Source organism: Platichthys flesus, chromosome 14, assembly GCF_949316205.1.
Source record: "Platichthys flesus chromosome 14, fPlaFle2.1, whole genome shotgun sequence".
In the NCBI taxonomy this organism is placed as follows: Eukaryota; Metazoa; Chordata; class Actinopteri; order Pleuronectiformes; family Pleuronectidae; genus Platichthys; species Platichthys flesus.
Genome location: NC_084958.1, coordinates 15,659,496 through 15,683,681, shown reverse-complemented (window position 1 = coordinate 15,683,681; position 24,186 = coordinate 15,659,496). Strand labels below are relative to the sequence as shown.

The window sequence follows — 24,186 nt, the reverse complement described above, 5'->3', positions numbered from 1 at the left end:
TTAAATTGGCCCAAACGATCCGTCAGGACGCGCCGCAGCAACTCCTTGACTTAACGGCCTCCTCCCATCCTCCTCCTGCTTCCCTGATCAGGCCGCGTGCTGAACGCCTCATCTGCCTCTTTTATTAAAGACACAGTACCGTTTATTGGCCGCGTGTGTGCTTCATATCTAGGTTACGATCAAATCGGCAATCAAATTATTGCAATTGCTGAGAAACTGGGCTGTAAAATAGGGTTTGGAAACTGGACTTCCTGTATCAAAGGCCACTGTGCATGCACAGGCATGCAGACAAAAAGGCCCTCAGTGTGACTGAGGTCTACAGTTGTGGCAGCTGCGGCTGAGCGTCGGCCAGCGAGTCAGCTGAGGCTGGCCCCATCTCCACTATCTGAGCAGGAAAACCATTTAAATTCAGCTCAACATGTGTCGGCATGGTATCCCCCTCGCCCATACACACACCCCCAACCCCCCTCACTCCACTTCCTCCTCAGCAGACGTGCCTGACATTCTAGGGGAGCCAGCGTACATTCCTCACATGCTTTACTAGTGTAAGGAAATGGCAGAAGAGCAGGCCAGACGCGTCAGCTCCTCATTCCTTTTACACTGAGTGCATTCTGTGTAAGTGCGTATGTGTGTGTGTGCGCGTGTGTTTGTGTGTATGTGCTCTTCTGTGTCCTTCTCCATGAAGCGAAATGAGAATGACTTCTTTTCTGCAGCCTGCGTACTATTGAGTGGCGTCATTGGCTGAGGAGAACTCAGGTGACCACAGTTAAGCTGTCTCACATGGGATTTGGAGGCGTCGCCCTCAGAGAGGCTTCAGGGACTGTTGCTGCTGCTGGTTGAGCTCAGCTGACTGCACAGACTCATTGCTTTTATTTCCCTAAACTCACATCCATTCACACGAGCCCCCGCCTGCACACTCAAGCAACCTGCCACATAATACCATCTAAATTAAACCACTCCGGTAGCACCTCAAGCAACTCAGTATTTTAAGAGCACAATAGGTCACGGAGCACGTGAGCCTGTGAACGTGAGCAAAAGCACATGTGGCCATTTCAGCATCGTATTGAGTGACCTGTAGTTCAACAGCCTCTCTGGAGAGTAAGCTCCGAGTGAGTGTCTCTGTTAGGGTCTCTCTTTCCATAGTTCAGCAAACAGACTGTCTCTGCGCAACTGTCGTCACCAGCCCCCCCCCACCAAACACTTGCCTCAGCAGTGACAGCAATAGCATAAGTGGTGGAGGCGGGTAGCTTGGTGAAGAAAGGGGCTTCCTGCACTTTGGAGGAGCACGTTAAACCAGCTTGGCAGGCTGTTAGTTAGTGTGACAGGGGCCGAGCTGGATGCCATTAGGACAGGCACTGTGCAGCATCTCAATGACCAGAACTCACTGAGTCCACAGAGAGGGTTTATGGTCCTCCCGGCCATACCGCTCCCACCCCTACTCTCCACCCAACCACAAAGGCATTCAGCCTTTTCATTAGGATGATAATGGGGCAAAAGCCGGAAAGGGCCCCATGTCTGAGCACCATAACTTGCGGTGATGGCTTTGTAGCGATGTCATGCGTGTCCATGGGAGCACTGTGTGTTGCTACGGTCCAATAGAAAAGACAAGGCCGGAAGAGAGAAACAAACAAACAAACAAATAAAACACGGATATGGAAATTAAAAGGAAGTCCCTGAGGCAAGGTGGATCTGGCCAAGCAGCACAGTTTGGACCATGACCTCGCTGTGACCTGTTCATAAACCATCACAAGGTCCAGTGCTGCACTCACCTTCTTTGACAGCAAAGAATGTTTAGAGATAATATGTGGAAAGGGGAATTAATAGTGGGGCTTGCTCTAATAGTATATTACGAATGAATATGTGTGCTGTGCAAAGGAGGCCTCAGCAAGTCCCCAAACGAGCCTGAGGAACCGGATGGTGAGAGAACATGATTAGATCTGAAAGCTTCATTCCTCTTACCTGCGTAGAAACGTAACAAGGAGCCGATTTCAGTGTTAAGCCCTTCCTCTTGAACTCGCCAAGGGTCCTTAAATCCAAGCTTAAAGAGAAAGTCATTCTGGATCTGCAGAGGCCTCTCATCTGGGCTAAGCCTCCTGACAGCTTCACCATGCAGCTGCACATACAGCGTGGGGCTGGAATCACAGGAATTCCCATTGTGGTCTTCTGACAGCCCTGGTTTTGCAGAGTCCGGATGTTGGATGTCAGGTGTAGTACCTGTAGAACAGGCTCTTGACAATGAGCCGGCACTGCTGCTGGTTGGCATGCTGCCCAGGCTGTGTGGGCTCAGCCTGCTGTCCGGCCCCACATTGTCATTTAAAGGTCCCGTGTTGCACTGCTTGTAGCTGGCAGTGATGCCACCGTTGTGATGCTGGGAGATGGGGTCCATGCTGGTGCTCGACGCTGGACAGTCGAGATCCAGTTCGTCCGAGGAGCTGCCGTACATGTCGTGGCCCTCCGTGGCGCTGTCAAACGTGGGGCTGAGGATGGAAGCCTCAGTGCCCAGGATCATGTCATCACTCAGGGAGTCCCTGTGCTCGCTGAGCCGGGCCCCGGAGCTGAGGTCATCGAACGCACTGCTCTCCACATCTGAGCCAGAGTTCAGTCCATAGCTGTCCACGCCATTCCTGTGCTCTGAGTCATCGTCATTGGGGGTGTCCATGTTGGAGTTGGAATTCAAATCTGACAGGGAACAGGTGATGATGTCTTGCGACTCTGAATCAGGGGTGAAAAGTTTCCCATCAACGTCCTGTTGCGTTTGCCTCTCGTCTGCATTCTCCAGGAGCAGCAGCCTCAGCCGGTCTCTCGGATGGCCCCTTAGATCGGTGGATTCCAGGGGGGTCAGGTGGTTGCCTTTCATACTCGAGTCTTCCATCCCCTTGCACGGGTTATCACCATAATCATACTTCACATTGCAGTTGCCATTTTGGTCAGTCTTGGGGTTGTCTTTACAGAAAATGCGCATAACGGAGCTCGACTTACTGCAGAGTTTACTCAGACGGAGCGCCACCTCGCCGGCTGTGGTGTCCATAGTGCAAAGGACCGGCCTGGGATATGTGGGCGTCAGTCGGTCGTGGACATGTACGGAGCCTCGGTGGAGATCTGCCCTCACCCACTCTCGATCTGCGGGCTGCAGCTGCATGTTCTGCCGGTGCTTCAGCAGCGTCTTCCTGTCCAGACTCCGGGTGTGCAGCGACGCGGAGGACAGGGCCGAGTTCATCTTGGCCCCGCGGGCGGCGGTGACAGCCGGGGCGGCGGTGGCTGCAGCTGCGGCGGAGAGGTTCCTCTTCAAGCGCCTGCGTCGCAACAGGAGGGAGCCGGAGTTGCTGGACGAGCCCCGGCCATTCGACGCCACGGCTCGGTCTGACGCACTGGATCCCGCGGCCGAGGCGGAGTGAGGGAGGCTGTTCCCGTTCCTCGCCTCTGCGCGGGAGGGAGCCGAATGTCCAACGCCATCGTCCAACGGAGTCCCGCGGGCGATAGACAGTCCGCTGGGCTTCTTCATGAACTTCGCCGCGCCTCCATCCGACGCGTCCTCAGCGGCAGCCTGCACGCTTTCCATCTCTGTCCCGCTCGGGGTAAATAACGGTGCGCACTCGGTTCCACCTACTACTACATTTAAAAGCCAGGAGAGGAGCCCGCTTCGCTAAATGTCCGCCGACGGGGCGGTGTGGCTGACTTGTCCCGCTGGTAGTCATTCACTTCTCGCCTTCCCTTTCCCTGCCGGAGTCTCCTCCGCTGCTCCGGGGAGGGGGGGAGAGAAAAAAAACCATGTTACCGATGAAATTCTCTGGGAAGAGGCAGGGCAGGGCGTGTGGGGCCGGATCGGGGCGGAGACGCGTCCCGCTCCGAGCAGAGCGAAGCGCCGGAATATGAAATGAACGTCGGCCGACCTCCTACGCAAGTGCCGCCTGATATATATTCATGAGGACGACACAAGATGGGGGTCGCCGACAACAACGCGGTGGATTGTGGGAAGCGTAGTGCGCCGCTGCTGCCGGTGATGAGAAGGTGGGAGCGCGGCGGGACTACATTTCCCTTGGAGGCGGCGGGCAGACGACGGGACTAGTAAACACGGCTCGGTGTTGAAATGTTTTGGAGCTGCGGAGTCTCCTCTGCTGGATGAATGGAGAAAGTGTAAAAAAAATATGAACGCGTCACATTAAACATGGAGTCTGCAGCCAAAACAAACACGCACTTATTATGAGGGTTGCAAAACAGCGAGGGGAAAATAAAATACTGCCAATTCCGTAGTGTGGAGGAATGATGCTTCACTGCGGGGCCCATTTATTTATAGACGAGCGGTGACGAGGCAAATAACTTCAGCACCCTCTCGTCAGGACGCCATTTCACAAGGCCGCCGCGCACACTGGTTGTCTTGTGTTCAGCGCCATCTAGTGTCTGGAAGGTGAACCCCCCACCCCCTCAGGAATATGAGCCATATTATAGAAATTGGTCTTTAAAGAGAGATTTAAAAGAGGACAGCGAGGTAGCTTGTCAGATTCCCAGTTGAAGGTTAGTCCCTAGTCGTGGAACCTTTCCAGAAAAAGCGGTTCCAAGCCCTCACCCTGGGAACCAAGAGTTGATCTGCAGATCTGGGATCAGGGGATTAGAAAGGTCAGTGGTGATAAGAGGGGGCAATGCCACTTAGAGATTTAAAAACCAGCAAAAAAACGTTAAAATCAATTCTGAGCGAGACAGGAATAGCCACAGCAGTGAGGCGAGAATGGGGGAGATGTGTTCATACTTTCGAGCTGTTGTAGGATCTCTAGATGGCCCGGAGACAAAAGCATGAATAACAGGGCATTCGAAAAATGAAAAAGACAAATTTAATATAGTAGATCCAAGTGTAAAACCAAAGGGTTTCCAATAAATATATACAAAAAAAAATACTGAAAGCCAATGAATGTACATGTTCTTGTGAGGCAGCTCATTTTGTGCTTATAATTTTCTAAATGAATTCCATCTGAAAATAACTGGAACCAATCTCTAACACAGACAATGTTCTTCTGAGTTTCAAATGCTTTCACATCCCTTGCGATGTGGAACATACGTCTTTATTAATAACCAATCTTACATTTTAGCTTCATAAAAGACGATTAAACCTGAGAGGGGGAAGTGTGGCTAAGTACTTTTACAACTGGTACAGACATTATCTGGCTCAGATGGTTCATCCATGCAAGTTCCTATCTGGTTATAAATGTACACTTTCACTCACGTCTTTAATTCCTAAATGCCTCAACATTTTTGATGTGCCACTTATTTATTAGTACAATGTCTTTCGTGGTTTAATGGCAGAATCGTGTTTCTGAGGGCCAACCTCATACAGAATGTGTTCCATCAAGTATGCATCCAAAACTTCCTCATGGTCTAACCTTTAAAGGGTTCCCTTAATTAAATTAACGTATTTCTGGTAAGGTGCTTGCAGACAGCTGGATATGTAAAGACGTACAAATTCTGTACAAGCAAACCAACAAGCATAATTTGATGTTACTACACATTTAAACTGGACTCAGAATAAAAATACTGGTTCAAAAGACTTTTATCTTTACAGGTATCTGTCAAAATGGCTACAGGATGCAGGACCTGAACTGGGATTGTTATTCAAGTATCCCGAAGAAATAATGCATACAATACGAGTGCATTCAGAGATGGAATTTAATTGGCATGATGTATCCTTTACATGGTGTTCTGTATTTCAAAAATGACACACACAAAAAAAAACTCTTTCAAATGCATCAGTTTGCTCCATCGACATACAAAAGGAAACAAGGTTATTGCTGAATTCATGTTCCTTGATTCCAGCAAAACGTCATGCTCGGCCCTGCGGCTCGGGCCGTCTCTCGGGAGCTGGAAACGAGAACTGGAGTGTATTTTGTATAAATTCATTCCTATTGTACTAAACCTGTGAGTGAAAAAATTTAAATAGTGACGTGATGATGCTGGAATCGAACAGGCGCTTGTAAAACAAATCTTGTGATTCCAAATCTGAAATTTAGTGACCCAAATAAATGTAGATAAAAAAAAAAAGAGTTAATATGACATGAGACTGAACTGTGCACTGATTCATAAGAACGTAACGCACAAAACTTCACATACAGACCATAAAGTGCAAAATGATTTTCTCAGTTCTCACATTGGGTCATTCATCCACCACTGGCTGAGACCGTGACGTTCAAACAAGTTAACCTTTGCAGACAGATGCATCGAAGTGGGAAGCCAACAGTCTCTCACCTCTCCCACTGGTCTCAAGATAAACAAGCACTTCAATATTGCAACTTTAAAAGTAAAACAGTAAAAAATAATAAAAAATATTCTGTGTAGGTAAAGCTCACGAGCATTGGAATACTGGTACATGATCAGGTAACAAGACTTTGAAAAGTGAAGAGACAAACTGGTCACAGATCAGAAATTCAACAATATTTTACAAACTGGGGCCCTGAACTTGAAACGGTGACCGTTGTAAAGCCGAACTCTTAAATGTGCAAAGAACTTTTAGCATTAGAAATTTAAAAATCCTGACTCATAGAATCTGTGTTTGTGACGAGAGAATGCAACGTGTCCTGGGACAGATTTGAGAATTGAATGAGCTGTCGAAGAGGCAGGTTATTATTTATTCTTTTGGATCCATCAAGAAAAAATCTGAAAAACATCCTCCTGAATAAAGCTTTCCAAAAGTATAAAAGAAAAAGGAAACCCTGAAGTGAGACGTATAGTGTATAAGCACAGTAAAAAAATGTGGGTGGGGGGGAACACCTGCAGTTTAACCTTTACTCTACAAACAGCAGATATTGCTTGGTCAAAAACTTAGCACAACATGAGTATAAAAGTAAAGTGTATAATACAATGCACATTATGAGCAAAGATCATTAAAACACACTGCAGCAAACAAACAAAAAAGTAAGATAATAATGCGGTGAGCCTTTCTCTTGGTATTCTGATATTAAAAAAGTATCTACCAAAGAGCTGGAACATGTTAAACATGTAAATGAATTGCCTCTATTAAAAAAAAATATATAAAACACAAATGATCCACACACACTTGAACCAGAATATATCTCCCAGCTGCAATTTTTACATTAGTTAAATTCATAAGACTCTGACATGAATGAAACCTGCTCAATCTTCTTTATCTTTCCTTCCTTAGTATAAACAAAATGTACATTAGGAGAGAGTGCAGACTTCGCCCACACTCCCAGATTCACAGTTAGCAATTAGATGACAACATAGTCAGTACAGTGAGAATAGCGCGCTATGAGTGAAGAAGTTAGGACTACGTGGTAATGACACAGAGGGGGCTCCAGGGGGTGCTATAGTCTCGGAAAAGCAGAAGGGTTGGAAAAAAAAAACATATTGCACATGATTTGAATGTTGGACCCCTCCCCTCCCTCCTGTGTGTCTTTCTAAGCAGCTCCCAGCAGGTGCAGTGAAGATGGATCTCCAGCTGATGTGGTGAACTCCTGGCACAGAGTCGTCCTTTAGAGGAAGAGGAGTTCAGAGTGACAGCATAATAAATAGGGCAGGATAAAAACACGTCCACTGAGACGTGGCCACTGGTGTCATCGATTAAGCGAAGGTGCAGTCGTGGGTGCCAACAAAAAAAAAGAAAATCAGAACAACTCCGGCTGTCTGAATCGCCACAGAACAGAGCGCCGGCCACAGAGCTCAGCAGGGAGGTTCAGAGAGACAGTCGAGCAGAGTCCACAGAGGGCCGATGTTGAACAACTGGAGTCATTATGTGCTACTACGGTGGATGGAGGTGTGGGTTTCTGCATCCTGCGGTGTAGTACCGACTCAGTTGTGTGGCTCTTGAAAAGGCATTTCAGAAGACATGGCCTTATTGTAGAAACGGGCACCATTTTACTGTCCAGCACTTAAGGTTCTCAGTGGAGGAGAGCGCCACTCTGGCACTGCTCGAGACAGTGGGGGTCTACTATGGTCGGTGAAACCTAAAAAAACAACAACATACAACTGTGAGTGTTTCAATTATTTCATCTCATTTCATCACTTCAGCCACAAACAGTGGCGCTGCACCAGCCAAAAACCTGCAGCATAGAAACTGCTCTGTTTCTGCATGCCGCGGTTTTCATATGTAAGCATGCGTAGCCACATGCAGTTAAAGGGATTCTGCACATTACCTTGTTAAATGGCGACTTGACTCGTGCACTTCCATCTCGTTGCTCTTGAAATCGTTGAGTTCCTTGCGAATAGCTGCCTGCAGAGCACAAACAAGAAAGGGGGATTGAGAGAGGCAGCAGAGGCTTAGTAGGCACACCGCAGCCTGGAAGCCCTGACTCGGCCCTTTTGGCACGCTTCATACATCATTTATCTTCATTTCAAGGCCCATAAATGATTCCGCTGAATTCTCGTCACACAACAGCCTTTCAAATTCCTTCTCTTGAGACATCGAAGAGCTAGAACAATACCATTCCGTCTGGTCGAATGAGGTAAACAGCTTGTTAAGAAAGTCTCAATGCAGTGGATTTAAGATAACGTGCATATTTAGCTTTGAAGTAGTTCTTTGATCCAAAGCTCAAAGTTAAATGCACATTTTTTGGTGTGAAAAAGAGTTAAAACACTGCAACTAAAGTCAATAGTGCACTTCAAGTGTAACTTCACCCCTTAGTATTCGCTGAAGTGCCCCTCTCTCCGCATCGCCGACTCCTGGGTGTTTTGTTTTTTAAACATCTCATTTAAAAAGGAAGCTGTCTGAGAACCAAACTTTATTTTTTCTCCATTCATGCAGTTCTACACCTTCACATTTAGGTCAACACAAAGCCCGGTGAATCATGGCATCTACGTAAGCAACACTAGAGCATTGCAGGGGCCGTGTGCCTTGCCCAAGGGCAGAATGACTGCAGACTGTCTCAACAGGAAAGTGAGTCAAAGCTCCAAGAAATAAAACAACACGCTGAAGCCATATCTCTTCTAAAGATGTCATGAGTGACAGCCACCCAGCCAGGTGATGTCACTGCTTATATGCTGCTCAGCATGACTCAACGGGACGTCTCCATGCTTCTGTGACAGGAGAACAAGCAATCAAATAACCGTATTAACAGATAGAAACAGGGAGAAAAAAAAGATGGCAGCCGAGCAGCACTGCAGGATGAGGGGGGGTCCTGAGGCCCTTCTCCTCCAATTACTGTCTTATGTAAGGGGAGAGTTGTTATGTAATGATAACGCTGAATCCCTGTGATTTTCCAGAGCGGTATTCAGGTGTGACGTGGCAAGTTCAACAAAGCAAAACAAAGGCAGAATATATGGTCTGCTAAAAAAAATAAAAAAATAAAGATCTCATTAAAAAGTCAGAATCATGGTCCACTGGGCTTTGAGAGGCAGGACCGCTCCGGGGTGTTTACTCCCTGAGGGGAATAAAACAGCTGAGGTGGAACGCGCCGTAACAAGAGAGGGGGAACACATCCTCCTACCATTAACGGCCTGCGTTGCTAATTGCGTCATTCGAGGCACAGACAGGAGTACAGGGAGCACAATGGTGTTTGAAGACATTTGAGAGCAGGCGATGAGGAGTCTGGGGCATTTTAAAACACTATCTCAGTTTAACCATGAGTGATACTGGCCTTGTCGGCTGCTGTGAGCCGGGTCCAGGGCTTATCTGCCCTCCTGTCGTAGTCCTGGGCATCTGACACCTCCACGTAGTCACAGAACCGGATGAGAATTTTGGCCTGTCGCAGCTCCTCTACAGTGGGCCTCTGGCTCAGCTGGAAAAAGTTGAACAGAATATTAGGGTTACGCATTCCCTCCATTCTCAGATTTGGCATATATACAAAACCATTTCTTATTTTGAATGCAGCTGCATCAGAGAGGAGTTCTTGTTGCCCTTGACCCTAAGCAAACGGAGGATCGAGCTCGGAAAAAACCCTCGAAGATTCTCAAACTAAACCCAAATCCTAAGCTTCAATGTGGATGGCATGAAAAGGTTTAACTGCTGTTCTATTAAATCTGTTCTTACTTTCTCTTTAACTTGCTGGTACAGGTCTTCACCACAAAAATAAAAGTCGCCTGCAAGGTATTGTAGACGTGTGCAGCAGAACTACTGGTAAGATCCTACTTAACCTTCAATCACCTCTTCAACATTTCAAAGAAGGACAGAACAATCCGCAGATATGTTCTAAAGATGCACGACCAATTTATTTAAAAAGTATTTTTATCCCTGCTGCCATCTGCATTTAAAATGACTCATTAGGATGTATTTGTATTTGACAAGGTAATTGTTGTTATTATGTGGTTTTACCGTATGTGGTTACTTCTGGCTGTACAACTAATTGTGGATAATAAAAAATAACTTGAACCGTCAACTTCAAAAAGACAATTAATAAGTGCATCATAAACCCACTCTGGATAAAAATAAACATAAACAATCTACTCAAAGGACAGACTTGTAAAAACAATGTGCTCTATATAATAGAGCCAGACGGATACTTTGTTTAATTGCAGGTCAGAGGTTTGTTTGAGGTATTTTAGAACAAGCCAAATCATTAAATAGTTCATGTTTCTGACGTAAATGTTCGGCTCAGTTCATATCCTTAAATAAAACGGAGGGGTTTTATGGTTTTATTTTGAGCATGTCTGCAGGTGAGCACAAAGTGTGATACTTTAATTGAAAGTGACGGGAACAAGCTCGACACCTCCCGTGGGGGTCCGGAGGTTTGGCAACAAACACGCTGAAGGGCCAAGGGCAACAAGGACATCCGTGTCTCCTGGGGGAGGTGGAGACCTGAGGACTGTAGCAGATTCTTCTTCTCACCCTCGATGAGTCACTATCACGGCGTTAGTGTATCCCCTCTTTCAATCTGGTGCGTGGGTTTTCACCTTCAAAGGCGTTTTGGACTCACCTTTCGCGTTAGCCTCCGTTTGATCTCCCTCTTCTCCTCCATTTCGTCCAGTTCATTGCGAGCTGCAGAGCATCAAAAGGATCAGTGTTGAAACTCTGCCAGAGCAGACACATGCAAACTGTTGACTGTTTACCAAAATGTTTACAAATTACAGAAAGGGGGACAAACACGCTATTTGCATAATGTGGCTCATTAGATTCCCACTAAATGGGATAAGGTTCTCGATGCAATAAAGTAGTTTCCATCACTGGCTATTTAATACTATTAGGAATGGGTATCAGGGGAGAATGATCGCTTTGTTCCTTTCCAGTCGTCCCAAAGCTTCTTGGTCCGTGTTTATAATGAACAGATTGACCCATTTAAATATTTTTTTTAAAAAGCAATTTTTTTTTTTACAGAGGAAGCAAGCCGTAAACATAAAATTTTGGCATTGCATCTCCCAATTTATCCATGTGTTGTAGTAAATATGCCAAAGCAATTATAGAAACAAAAATCCTCCAGATCAGAGCAGCAAGTTAAACAAGGGGCGACATGGGTAAACAAGAATCAAACATTGGCAACGGTTTCTGTTGCAAAAGCTGCAGCAGTCAAGCTTTATTAGTGCTTGTGCTGAGCCCACCATGTGTCTACAGTACTACTCGTGGTTTTACGAAATTCGGTGTCCCTCTAGAAAGATCAAGCCCCGTTTGTTTAACCGTGGCACCGTGTGTTTTGAGTGATGGGAAGGACACGACTTGTCACCCTGTGCATTGTTAAGAATGTGTGTGTTGCTCCTGCGCCGGGGCCAATCACGCAGGAGCCTTTGGGAGAGCAGGAGCCGCTGGTAAATCAGTCTTTTTGATGTCCCCGGCAAGAGAACTGCTTTTCTCTGATGCTGCATGTGTTTGAGCTACGAACCCCCGTCTCTCTGGACATGACTCTTCGGGGAGCCCCTGCTGCCTGTCTCACATGAAAAGGCAGACCAAGGAGGAATAAAGAGAGAGATGCATGTCAGTAGCTTTCACATAACTTGGCCTCGCAAATCAACGGGGCTGCACAAAAGGCTGCTACAAACATGGACCCATGCTCCACTACAAGGCCTTAAATTAGGCGTTGCATGGCTGGAAAGGGCATTTATTTTGTATTTAAATATACAAGTTTATCAGACTTACGTTTGAGGATGTTCCTCTGCTCCAGCTCATCTGCGGTGGGCCTCTGACTCAAGCGCCTGGTGACAAACAAACATCGCTGGTCAGCACATTATCACAGGGAAGAGGTCAGCAAAGCAGCATTGAATCAACACAGGGGAGAAGAGTTCCTCTTGCAAACTAGGCTGCTTTACAATAATCATGTATTCATCAACTGTAAAAGAAAATCTGTGCAATTATTTAGTCGGTTCTTCCGCTGTGACACACTTAAGCTGCTTTGTGACATTCACCGAAGTCCCCTGAAATAAAAGTGAGAACCTGAACATCTGAGATAGGTGATCCTGATGTTCTCTGCAGTTTTCCTGAAAATGGCTGTAGTCACACAGATCAGGAGAAGTTGTTCAGTTTTTCTCAAAGTTATCTTGCTCACACTTTGACTGAGAGCTTAATGCGTTTCTTAACTCTGTTTCAGCAACGCATATCTTTAAGCAATATATTTTCATAGTCAGAATCAGTGAAATGTTAGTGTTTCTTGCTTCATAACAGCTAAACATGTGCACTTCCCAAAACTCATCATATCGTCATATCTGATCCTGCTCTTCTAAGTGAGTGACTGCATGATAACACGTCGGTGCAGGAAGAGGCTCTGTGAAAAACTGAAATTCCAGAAGGCTCTTATATGAAGGCGATTAAGGCGAGGGCAATTATGACACCTTCAAATGCAAACTGAAAGATTTCACATATCTGCTAACATGCACCTAAAATAGATGTACCACCATACAGTCTATATCACACACATTTACACAAAGATGCATGGAAGGGAGATCACATCTTTCTTTTATGCAACAACTGAAGAGATACACATTTGTGCAGATTATCTTCACTTGCAATTGGTTAAAAACGATTGAAATACCAGAAGGCAATTTGTGAAAGGTCGTTCGTTAAACTGGAGACTCTTATTATAGCACTGTGTCAGGACCCTGCGGCAGAAGACCTAAGAGTAGACGCTGGATCAATGATTGTCTCCATCTGGTTATATCTGAAGGTCTGAAACTGCTCTGCTCCGAAAGCACTGTATGCAGAGTAAAGTCTGAGCTCAGCCCAAGAGCCCGACTCTTGTCTCATCTCCTCTCCCACTTGAGGGTTATCGCGTGGTCTGAGGATTCTTTCAGTATCACGTCAGCAAATCGCAGCTATTGTCAATAAATATGCGCAGGCTAGTCAAAAATATCCATTTGTATGTCCCTTCCTGAGCAGTTGCTGCCCTACCCAGGTTTATTGTCAGCAGTGTCGGCCTTGTTGACTGGCTGTTTTCCTGTTAATTCACGGTAGAAGTGTGAATATTAGGAAATTATATATAGAAAGGAGTTATACAAGGTTTTAGGAAATGGCTCATTCATCCATCCATCAATCATCTAAAGAACTTGAGGGCCGTGGGGGGACTGGAGCCAATCGTAGCTAACATTATGCCCCGGACAGGTGACTAGTCCATCACACACATTCTCACCAAGGGGCAATTTAAAGTCTTAAGTTAACCTAACCCCAATCTGCAGGTCTTTAGACTGTGAGCAGAAACCAGATGACCCAGAGAAAACCCCCAAAAACATTCACAGAAAGGCCCTGGTTGGCCTTCAGGTTCGAATTAAGAGCCTTCTTGCTGTGAGGCGACCACTACGTCATCAAGCCACCGTTAAAAAAAATATATATATAAAAAGCAGATTTTATACTTAAGTATTAGCTAGCTCTGCAAGAATGAATACTGCATTGCCCAAAATGTCAGGACATTTCTTCCAGACATAAAACATTAAATCACATAAAAAAAAGCAGTAAAAATCAAAGACAAAAAGACGAAGACACCTTCTCAAGGGTAAAAGCTGAAACTCTCAGAGAGGAAGGGTCTCTGTTTTTTTCCCAGTGAATCAGGACAAACAGAAAAAAAGTAGGGGTTGGTGCGTCCTAGAAAAAGCATCATCATTATCAATTCTGATTGGCCTGGCACAAGCAACCACATTACAGGGGACAATGCTGTGGGCAAAAAGGCCTGAAATTAGATGGGTGTTTTTTGTGTAGGATGACACTGAGCAAAAGGACACAGTGACTATTTGGGAACATGACAAGTGAGCAGGCCGGCCTCCTGGGAACAGACTGGTGATGTTCAAAGAACATTTTCAAAGAGCAGTGGAATCAAATGAGGCCTGTATTCTGTGAGGGAGAAAAAACATCATGAGGTTTGATGTGTTCAATTTCTAGGATTCAGGTTTGTGATGTCAACACATGTATACAAATTCCTGTGATTTGTTCGCACTACACCAGCCGAGTTTGTGTGTACGTGTGCGTGTGCGTGTAAACTGCTGGTATGAAGTGGCTTGCGTGGTGCTGATATGTGGAGGAGTCGGGTGGAGATAGTTTGGCACATGCATCACCGTGATGATTCAGTGAGTGAGGGAGGAAGTAAGGCAGGAGAAAGAAAGAGGAGAGAGAGTGAGAGTGTGCGCTAGAGAGAAGACAAGAGAAAGGGAGAAAAAGAGAGAGGAAGGAGGGGGGGGGGTAAGGCGTCGCAGAAATTAGGTCAGCTCCATTTCAGAGCCTCGTTCTAACGAGATAAAACGTTTATCCTTATCGGATGTCGAGGAGGAAAAAAGTGACAGGATACAAAGTGTTTAATAAAAAAGAAAAGAGGCACACATTTGCATCAGCTCTGATGGCGTCACACTTTAATCAGACAGGATATTGGGCCATTGGGAGCAAAAGCAAGACAAAATGCACCGTTTGACTGAGGAGTCGGTGCCGTTTCCCGGTGGTGGTCGTTGACTGGAAATATTTGGCCCATAAATTGTGCATGTGCGTCAATGGGTTCCAAGATTTAAAGGATGCATGCGTGTACGTGTGCCTCACCTCGTGAGTTTGGTGCCAATCTGCTGCCGAGACTCCAGCCTCTCCTCGTCCGTCTGCATGGGCAGGATGTTCTTCTCCTCCAGCTCTCGTTTGGACGGACGGTTACTCAGCTTGATGGCCAGGGAGTCTTTCCTCAGCACCTTCTGAGCCAGGGAACCTAAACATGCACACCGCCGTCAAATCCCAGCTGTTTCCATCAGTCTGTACCTCACTTAGCAGTTTTTAACATTTGCATCATTCTGTTCTCTTAACATATGAACTTCTTAGGTGTTTGCCTCTTAAACGATTTTATTATTTGTCAGTTATTCCTGTGTCATTGATATGCATCCGCTTCTCCTAATCTGATTTAAGGTTTCTGTGGACTTGATACTTGCAGTCGGTCTTTACTTTGTGTTGCTGAATTAGTGCAGGTAGGTAGGTGCAACCAGCATCACCACAGGACGAGCAAACAGCCCGTTCTTAAGAGGCAGGTTTAGAATGGACACTGCAGTAGTTTAGAAAACAAAGAATTATGGCAAAAAACAAGGTAACTGTACCTTTAAGTATTACAAATTTCTTCAATGCCCTGTAAGGTCATGATGTGGCATATTGAATGATTCTCTCACACACGACCGATCACAACCTTTAAAAGCTCCAGCACGCAGCCATGTGAAAGTAAGTCAACACAATGTCAACGACACCAACTGCTCCACACAGCTGAGCGGTTTTGCTAAGAAAACATGTTTCTGTGGGTGACTCTGGGGACACATCTGTGGACCTAATCCTGGCCCTGCCCTGAAGGTCAAACTAATCCTCAGCTCCAGCAGCTTTCAGGTGAACTGTGCAGCTGTTCAAATGATAAGTCAAGCAAATGTGACATTTCATCTGTAGATACAAGCTGTCGCCGGCCACAGTCGATGATAATAATCACAATCTGCCTTCACCTTTACCTTTGACACACAAGACTGCAGAGAATAACCATCGGCTGTTTATAAAGAAAGACTATTAAGAAATGAAGCCAAAATATTCTTGATATGGAGGCTGCCATCTTGTGCATTTAGAGCCAGAGTCTGTGTAGTAGCGATCAGGGGATGGAGCCACAGTAGCGAGGTCTTGTTGATTTTATAAATTAAAATAATTGAAGTCAAATTTATCATCCACCTCCCCTCCATTAATATGGAGGAGGCTCGATTTATGAAGGCATCTCTATATACTGTTGAAAATAACGAACATAATGGAACAGAGTTAAGACTTTTAATCCTTTAAATAATCTTTGATGAAACAACTGAAACCGACGCCCTCTCCGTTTGAGACCTTTAAACTCAAGGTCACCATCAACTGCAGCCCCTCACTTGTAAATATGGTGTCGTCATCCTCGTCGTCCTCCTCGTCGTCCAGCTCGTCCTCCTCGTCCTTGTACATGCTGGGCAGATCCTCGTAGTCCGACTCGTTGGGCATGTTCTCCTTGTCGTCCTCGTAGTCGATAATCACAGACGGCACTTCCCTTCTGTCCAGGGGCAGACAGTGACCGCCGCTGTGAAACGCAGAGCTGGGGGAGTGACAGGGAGAGGTGTTCGTATTAATGAGATGGTCATAATTATGGATGTTCCGCTTGGCCTTGGTGAGAGGATGAGCTCGCCCTCCCTCTGACAAGTGAAAAAAAATCCCTACAACAACAATAACCCTTACAACAGAATTCTCAATTCAAATTAATGATCCAACTGTGGCAGCCCACCATATTGTAATTTGTCAAACCACAGTTTCATAACTTATCAATCTTTTTTTAAACAATTGTAATAAAAAGAGATCTCTAACTTGGGGTTTTGCTCCATTTCATTGAACAAGAACTTTTTCTTCACTCTTTCAGTCTGTGTACCCGTCACTCTGGAACTGTTGCACGTGAGTGTCACATTCGTGCACGTGCACCTCCGCTGCTGCCCCGGATTAAAAGGTATTCAGTGGGAAACGCAGTTTATATTTCAACTCTAGCTCTGCATCGTCTATCAATCAATCTGCAAACATCATTAATGACTTGTTCCTTACATAACAACCCTGACAAATCTTCTGGACCCTGAAAAAGGATTTAATACAATAAGGCAGCTTCTGGTTCACAGTGAAGTGATAGATTTGATTTTTTAATCCGAGAATAAAGAAGAGAGGGGAGATATGAACACACACTACACTTGTGTGCAGTCCTACGCAATGCCATGCAATCCTGTGAGCTGCACAGAAGAAAGAGAGTAACTGATTATACAACGTGTACAATTTAGAAAGGTGATGGGAACACACTTGACTTTGCAGAGCTATTCACATGCATCTTTTAACCACATTTGATAGATTGATTATTCTAGCCGGGGCTTCTTATGATGAGCAACTGTTGCGTAAACCACTTCCAGCTTTCAGACTTATTGTGAGCCATGTCAGGACCACTGCTTCCTTATCCCTGCCCAAATGGCTTCGGTGAGAAAGAGATCCTAATGCAAGAGGTTACATAAGCATGGCCAATCCGCTATCCCGTCCCTCCTTTTATTTTCTCTGTCCAAACAAGAACAAGCGGCGCTCTTGTCGAGAGCAGCTGGTCCTGTTGTGTCAGGCACACTGCTGCAGGGACACCTACTCCGTGCGCCTGTGCCCACACATACACACATTTTACTTTGAAAATCAGGCCAACGCTGCCCTGTGAGGCAGCGGACCTAATTTAGACCTGAACGCCAGCGCTACATGGCGGGACGTGACCTCAAAATCACCGGGACAGATTTGAGGGGAGTGGAAATAAGTGGCCACTAAAATAATAGCTAATAAACAGGACGATGATCCATGCTAATTGTAATTCAGTTATTCCAGGGATAACTCTGATTAGTGCTGTTTTGGCAACATCTTTAAATAGCAAGGGAGGAATTTTTTTTTAACAACTGCAGGCTCATGAAATAAAGGAAAAACATTCTTTAAAAAGGGAAACATGTTGTCACCAGTAAACCCAGTGGCCTGGATGGTTTATTGCTGTAGTTACCTGCACCAAGGAGGTCCTGTTTCTGTCTGTGTTTGTTTGTTTGTCCTTTGGTTGGCTGGATTGTGCAAAAACTACAGGAAGGATTAACACATAACTTATTGGGAAGATGAGGACTAGGTCAGAGAAGAACCTATTTGATTTTGTTGTGGATCTATGATTTATTTATTGTTTTACTTTCTTAAACATTGAGAGATATTTTGACATTTTCGTTGATTTCCCAGAGAATAATTCATGGGTCTTGATGAAAGATTAAAAAGGCATATTTAGGGACTGATATTTATGAGTGTGTGCAGTTTGCTACAGATACGAATAATATCTAGGGGTTATAAATATGGTCTGTTGGGCATGTGCTCGACTGAGTTTTAGTTTTCAACACTTGTTCCTCAACTTTATTTGGACAGATATTGGGATTGAGGTGCAGACAGACGGGGATCCATAATCCCCCTGTGACTCCACTGGAGGACAGTCGCACTTAAATGACCCAAGCGCTGATGGCGGACCAACCTTTCAAACCTCTGCATGGAGAGTGCCAGGGTTTTATTGAGCTCCTCGATGATGCGACTGGGCGCGTGCAAGCTGCCGTACTGCAGCTGGAACGGGTGGCCGTGGCTCTGGTGGAGGCCGGAGAGGCCGACGAGCTGAGAGGGCAGCAGGCTGCCGTGGTGGAGGGACATGCCGTGCGGAGGGGCACACTTTTGGAGAGCGCTGAGGGGGTTGGGCGACGGGGACGGGGAGACCGAGGAGTCCAGCCCCCCAGGAGGCACGCAGATCATCACTTTCTTGGGCGGCAGAGGTGGAGAGTGCTTTCCTCCGGGCATGCAGAGCAACTTCATGGGCTGGCAAGAATCTTACAAGAAAAAAAGAAGAGAAAAATCAAGCATGAACAGGAAAGAAAGAGGGATTACTGAATGTTTCTACTGGGATGTGACGCATCCACTGCACTCTGCTGGTGCAGACAGATAAACAGAGCTCATGGCCGATCAGACATGGCTCAGACCTCAGCGGCGAGTTGTGGGAATTAGGCCAGGGTAATGCCACTTCCCTGTGCTGACAGATTGACAATGACAGTGAGAGCCCTGCTGACCTAACCACAGGGGAATTTAATGAGACTTCTATAATCCTGTGCACATGTGTGGCAACGCAGGTAGGCTTTAAAGGAAACGCAGTCAGGGCTAGGCTGTCAAAACAAGTGCTCCATTATGAGCATATTAGTTATATTGACAGCCGGAAATAGTGCAGTTAACTCCAGTGTTTATGTTCAATAATTTATAGGGTCCAATCAATACTATACAGTAATGAATAAAGATAAAACATCATATAGATTAGCGAGGCGTGACCTTCTGCAGAGCATTAACGTGGTCAGCTGACCTGTGCTATGGTTGGAGATCCTGGAGAAAGGCTTTGGAGGGAGAGCAGGAGGCTGTTTATGGTACATCGGCGGCTTGGGGGGGATGTCCTGAAGGTCACTCGAGTAGGTGACCGATTTCTTGGTCGGCAGGACCATGGACGTCTTGAGAGAGGACTCCTGAGGGAAGACGCCACCGTCCATCGAGGACCGGAATTCAACGGTTGCTGGAACAGAGGCGAGGAAACAAACAATCTGAGGAGCGTGGAAAATGTGTCGGGGCTGCGGCACAAGAAAAGACTGTCAAACATCATTTAAAATAAACTCAGGCTGTTAGGCTTTGAGACAATAAGAGGAGGAGGAGGAAGACGTTTCAGAACACTAAGACTGTTGAACAACTCCAGAGTCTTTTATCAGCTTACCCCAGACCAGGAAACGGTGACAGGCGCACGGTTTGACAGACACTTGTGCCTTCTAAATCTTTTACAGTGCTGAAACATTTGATGGTTTTTGCATGATCACATTTTAAGGTCGACAGTGTGTTCACATACTCTGACAAACAATGTATTACTACACTGTGAGCAGTCCCACTTTCCGAAATGTCTCTTTTCAACACTAAACTCTAAGAATGCTCACTTCTCAAGCCTCTATATATATATATGATAATAAAGTCTTTTAAATGTTTGTTTCCATTTTTCTGCCTTTAACAAGAGACATTTAAACCAGCATCAACCAACATCTGACAGCGTTGATACCGTCCACGATGAAGCAGAGCAACAGTTCCTTTTCCCCGGCCCTTTTCAAATTAAGAAAACATCATTCAAATCATTGTATACATGTCCTCCTCACAAATCTGTCCTTGCTTTTTAATATTTAGTTTTATATTCTATTGAAAGGAAGAGTGGTTCGAGTTAAATAATCTTCCAACTATATTAATGTGACACAAGTTTCAGTTTGCTTTGTCAGTAGAAATGGCCTTTAGTACCTGTACTGTACTTTTACACTTGGAGTACAGTTGAGAGACTGTAGCTTTCTACTTTTACTTGAGTCGAAATTAAGTATCTGTACTTCTACTTAAGAGAAGAAATTTTGTACTTTTGCCAAATTGGATTTAGCAGTTATTCACTTGGCAAATGGTCCCAACATCTAACTCTCAATGAGACTGGAGTGTTTGGCTGCTGTTGTCTGTATTCAATCCAGGCACACGGATATGGTGACCAGTGAAAGCCGATTACGACCCGGCAGCCAATCAGAGGAAAGGCTGAAGAAAGAAAGCAGATTTTTGCCATTATGCAAAATTCTTTTGAATTTTCTATTCTCTTTTGTTTACTCGTACTGGATCTATTTCTTTTCGGAGCATGCCAGAGCAGAATCTGTTTTGGTTCCACTGATCAGCGTGATGTTAACACGATACGGCTTCTCGGGAGATGGTGCACGTTTGTTTTGCGTGTTTAAAAATAGCCACTGCTGATCTATCAAGCTGTGCACACTAGTTTTTTTTCTTGATTATAGAAAGTAGGTTGTCACTGGGCTGGAGAATTGAAAACACCTGACCTCATTTACATGGTTTCTGAGAAGTGACACAGTTGTTCTGCAGAAATTAGAGTAGGAGCCATTCAATTTAGCACGATTGGACAATTATCAAGGGCTGGACCACATCAAGGTGCACACAGTCCTGTAAGCCAAAGAGGAGTTATCATTCCATCACTAGAACATAAATATTTATCAAATTATTCATATTATTAGAGATTTTGTTTCAGCTTTGACTTGAAAAAGTGTTTTGATCATTGTCCAAGAAGCTTAATCTGCTAAATAATCAAAATAACAAATTACCATAGATCTCCTCGTTTGCTCTCATCCCATGTTGGCAGGAGGGAGTAAACTTCCTCTGCTTCACTAACTTTGTTTTTGATGTGCTGGTGCACGGAGCGCCCCGCTGTCAGACGCTGAGTGCGGGACGTCTAAGACGCGTCAAGTCGAGATCAAAGGAAGTTTAGAAAATGCTACAAAATATCTATAATGAAAGATTATATCTCAGAATGCCCCTGTGCCAAGTCTGGCAGCGTGCACTTCAAAGACTGTGCTGGAGTGATTAATGAGGTGATGAATAAGTGAAGATCTTCTCATTAAGAGCATCATCATGTCTAACTCATCTTTGCACCCGATTCCAGTGGCACTGAAACACCAGCTCACCTTTTTCAAAGATCTCCTTCAGCACTCCTCGCTTGATCAGCTCGTCTCGGCTCTGTCGCATGGACATCTTCCTCTCCAGTGCTGAGGACGAGAGGAGAAGAACATGTTGAAATTGTCTGATCACTATAATATCATTGACAGCTTTGATTAATTTTGGATAGAAACAAATATTCATATTTGCCCACCGGATGCTCCAACAGCCTTTTAAAAAGGTTTATCAAAAACATAGCGAAATACAATTTTCAGAATTAGCCATTTAAGAAAACGCCAAAATCTAGATCTCATACAGGACTAATGCATTGTGCAGCACAGCGAGGAGGTATAACAAATAATACATCTACCTTTGATTTTTTAAATGTTTTGGTGTTTGTCATTGTCTGCTCATAAAGAGTTTAAAACCACAATCTCTACTCAGCAGCAGAAAATCAGTCTTTTACCGTGATAAGTTACAGACGATTTTGATCTTGATGCCATTTTTGGCCACATCACTCAGTCCTAAGAGCAAATGACTAAATCATCTTATGGCTCCATTTGTGATGATTGTCAACATCCACTGTTATGAAAAGTTTTATCTTTAATCTCTAAATATATTATTTACTTTGTTGTTCATGCATCAATAAATCTTCAGTAATATTGTTTTTGCTCATCCGGGCAAATTTATAGTGCGTTTTTTTTAGGGGGACAAATCCAGAAAATCTCCTTTCCTTTACAGAGCTGCAGTATGAAATCGTGGATTTTGCTCTAAAGATAAAGATCTGTCCGACTGCGGCTCCACTCTTGAACCGTTAAAGCTCGAACACATGGGGCCTTGATTAACACGGGGTAAAAGGATAATGGAAATATTCCAGCATCACTTCTCACAGTGATGCGTTATCCACAAGATGGCATGTCCCACAGCTACTGCCAGCTTCTATTTTTAGGCTTCAAAAGCTGAGGCACTTTAACATCTTTTATCAGCATAGCCTGAACAAAAGCAGAGAAAAAAGAAAAATCATGTTCGTAACTTCTAAATCTACCACTGCATGGAAACCAATTAAGAATGCGAAATGGGGGCTGAGCAGCAGCAAGGTGCGGGAGTGTCCCTGCATGGCCTCTTCTAGCACGCCCTAACCCACAGAATGTACCATGTGTGCTTTACACATGACACAGGGGTCTGGTCCCAGCTCTGTCAGGCAGCCGCCATGTGTTCAAACACCAATACGTCCTCAGTGTGGATTTATGATATCACAGACTGCTTGAGCTCTCTTCTCCTTGCCCTTGGTCACAACACAGATCATTTAAAACCAAATGCTAAGAGCTGGAAATACAAAAAAAAAAATTCACAAATGATCTGCATACAAAACGTCAGTTGGACAAGTCTCCTGAGCAGAACTGTGGATATTTCATTGCTCGACAATTCAAAGATTCCCTCAGCAGAGCGAGTTATCAAACGGTTGGCTCCATTAGGGAGTTTCTCCAGGACACCAGATGCTCAATATCACTCCCCACTTCAAAAGTCGGTTTGCCATCAGCTCCAAGGCAGGAACTATTTAAGCAGCTAAACATAACAAAAAAAAAAAAAATATATATATATATATATATATCACCAATACGTCACACAAATAATAATCTCAATTGTAGCCTGAGGAAGTGGTAATCTGAAGAAATGAAAAGCAACTGTGGCCATTTCTACTTGCGATGTTAATGTTGCCACCTTCAACCAAATAAGTGATTTTCCCCCTAGAGGCTGTAAATGTAACATTAGGTCCTGAACATCAAGGGGATAGGAAATACATAGACTTTTAAAGAATTGACCAATAGAATCGATGGAGGTTTTTTTCGGACAGAGTAAAAGCAGACTGTTCTTTAAATTGTTTCCCCAAATGCACCACAGGCATTCTATTTCCTTTTACTGTATTTCAACTTACTCTAGTCTGAACTATGGTTGGTTTTGAATGTGCTATATCAATAAACTTAACTAAACTCAAGTTCTTTCGTTTGACAAAGATAACTTTACTCAAAACGATGTCCTTGTCGCTCACCAAGGACGCCACCTACAACTAAATCAAGATCGAGTCCTGACTACATGAGGCCTGGTTTCAAATCCATACTGGGCCCTTTGCTGCACCTCCAAACCCCCCTCCCTTCCACTCTACACTGTCTGTCAAATAAAATAGAAAAGCAAACGATAGAAAAGCAATACGTGGGGGAAAACATTATACTTGCAGTGATGTAATATGTTCAGGGATTATAAGTCAATTTCATTCAAAATGAAAAGTTATTACTCAAAGCTTTGTGACAAAACTGCCATGGGATGTGTCCGGTTACGCAATACCATTAACTCTAGAGGCCTTTAAGAGTTTTGAATGATATTGTTTCATAAAACAAGGGAGAAAAGAAACTGGTGAACCTGAAAAAGGGCAGAGCAGTTGGCAAAATAGTCGATGATCGTGTCGGGAATTAAAAATACCAACTGCTCCTGCATAAAAAAAACAAAAATTAAAGAAAGCAACATTGCGATTAATATTTAATTAATTCATTAATATTTTGCAAGAAGCTGAATTTCTTGTTGATTTCATCAGGAAGGTCCTGAGAGTCTCATGGGTAAACTGATTAAGTTTAGATAAACACTTTTTCACCCATTCTCAGACTGAGGGTAAATCATCAGCTGTCAGTTTTGCAATAAGGTCTGCTATTTTTGTGCTTGTCCTTAAAATATCCAACCAAGGTTAAAAAACTTAAACCAAACATAAAAAAGATAAAACATGATGCAACTTGTCATATCATGAAAGCAGACACTGGCCTGTA

At 44.5% G+C, this 24,186-nt stretch overlaps 2 protein-coding genes across 6 annotated transcripts in view; both read right to left on the bottom strand.

Moving 5' to 3' along the window:
• Positions 1-3,830, bottom strand: part of phlpp1 (PH domain and leucine rich repeat protein phosphatase 1) — a gene marked incomplete in the record, with an annotated part of 42,588 nt that extends 38,758 nt beyond the window's left edge. The window contains 1 exon segment of the mRNA XM_062404272.1: positions 1,960-3,830. Within this exon segment, the coding sequence (XP_062260256.1) occupies positions 1,960-3,559 (1,600 nt within the window).
• A 1,807-nt stretch (positions 3,831-5,637) lies between these two features.
• The window catches only part of LOC133968471 (phosphatase and actin regulator 1-like), a 44,988-nt gene continuing 26,439 nt past the window's right edge, over positions 5,638-24,186 (bottom strand). For 2 of the 5 annotated variants that reach the window (XM_062404548.1, XM_062404547.1), the window contains exons 3-12: positions 21,400-21,480; positions 19,230-19,433; positions 18,366-18,708; positions 16,204-16,400; positions 14,873-15,029; positions 12,002-12,057; positions 10,851-10,912; positions 9,572-9,716; positions 8,136-8,208; positions 5,638-7,946 (exon numbers count right to left, since the gene is read on the bottom strand). In XM_062404548.1, coding sequence (XP_062260532.1) covers positions 7,931-7,946; positions 8,136-8,208; positions 9,572-9,716; positions 10,851-10,912; positions 12,002-12,057; positions 14,873-15,029; positions 16,204-16,400; positions 18,366-18,708; positions 19,230-19,433; positions 21,400-21,480 — 1,334 coding nt within the window. In that variant the 3' untranslated portion in view covers positions 5,638-7,930. Of the gene's footprint in view, positions 7,947-8,135; positions 8,209-9,571; positions 9,717-10,850; positions 10,913-11,747; positions 11,790-12,001; positions 12,058-12,295; positions 12,350-14,872; positions 15,030-16,203; positions 16,401-18,365; positions 18,709-19,229; positions 19,434-21,399; positions 21,481-24,186 lie in introns of all 5 variants that reach the window. The other 3 variants (XM_062404544.1, XM_062404545.1, XM_062404546.1) reach the window with 3 other exon arrangements.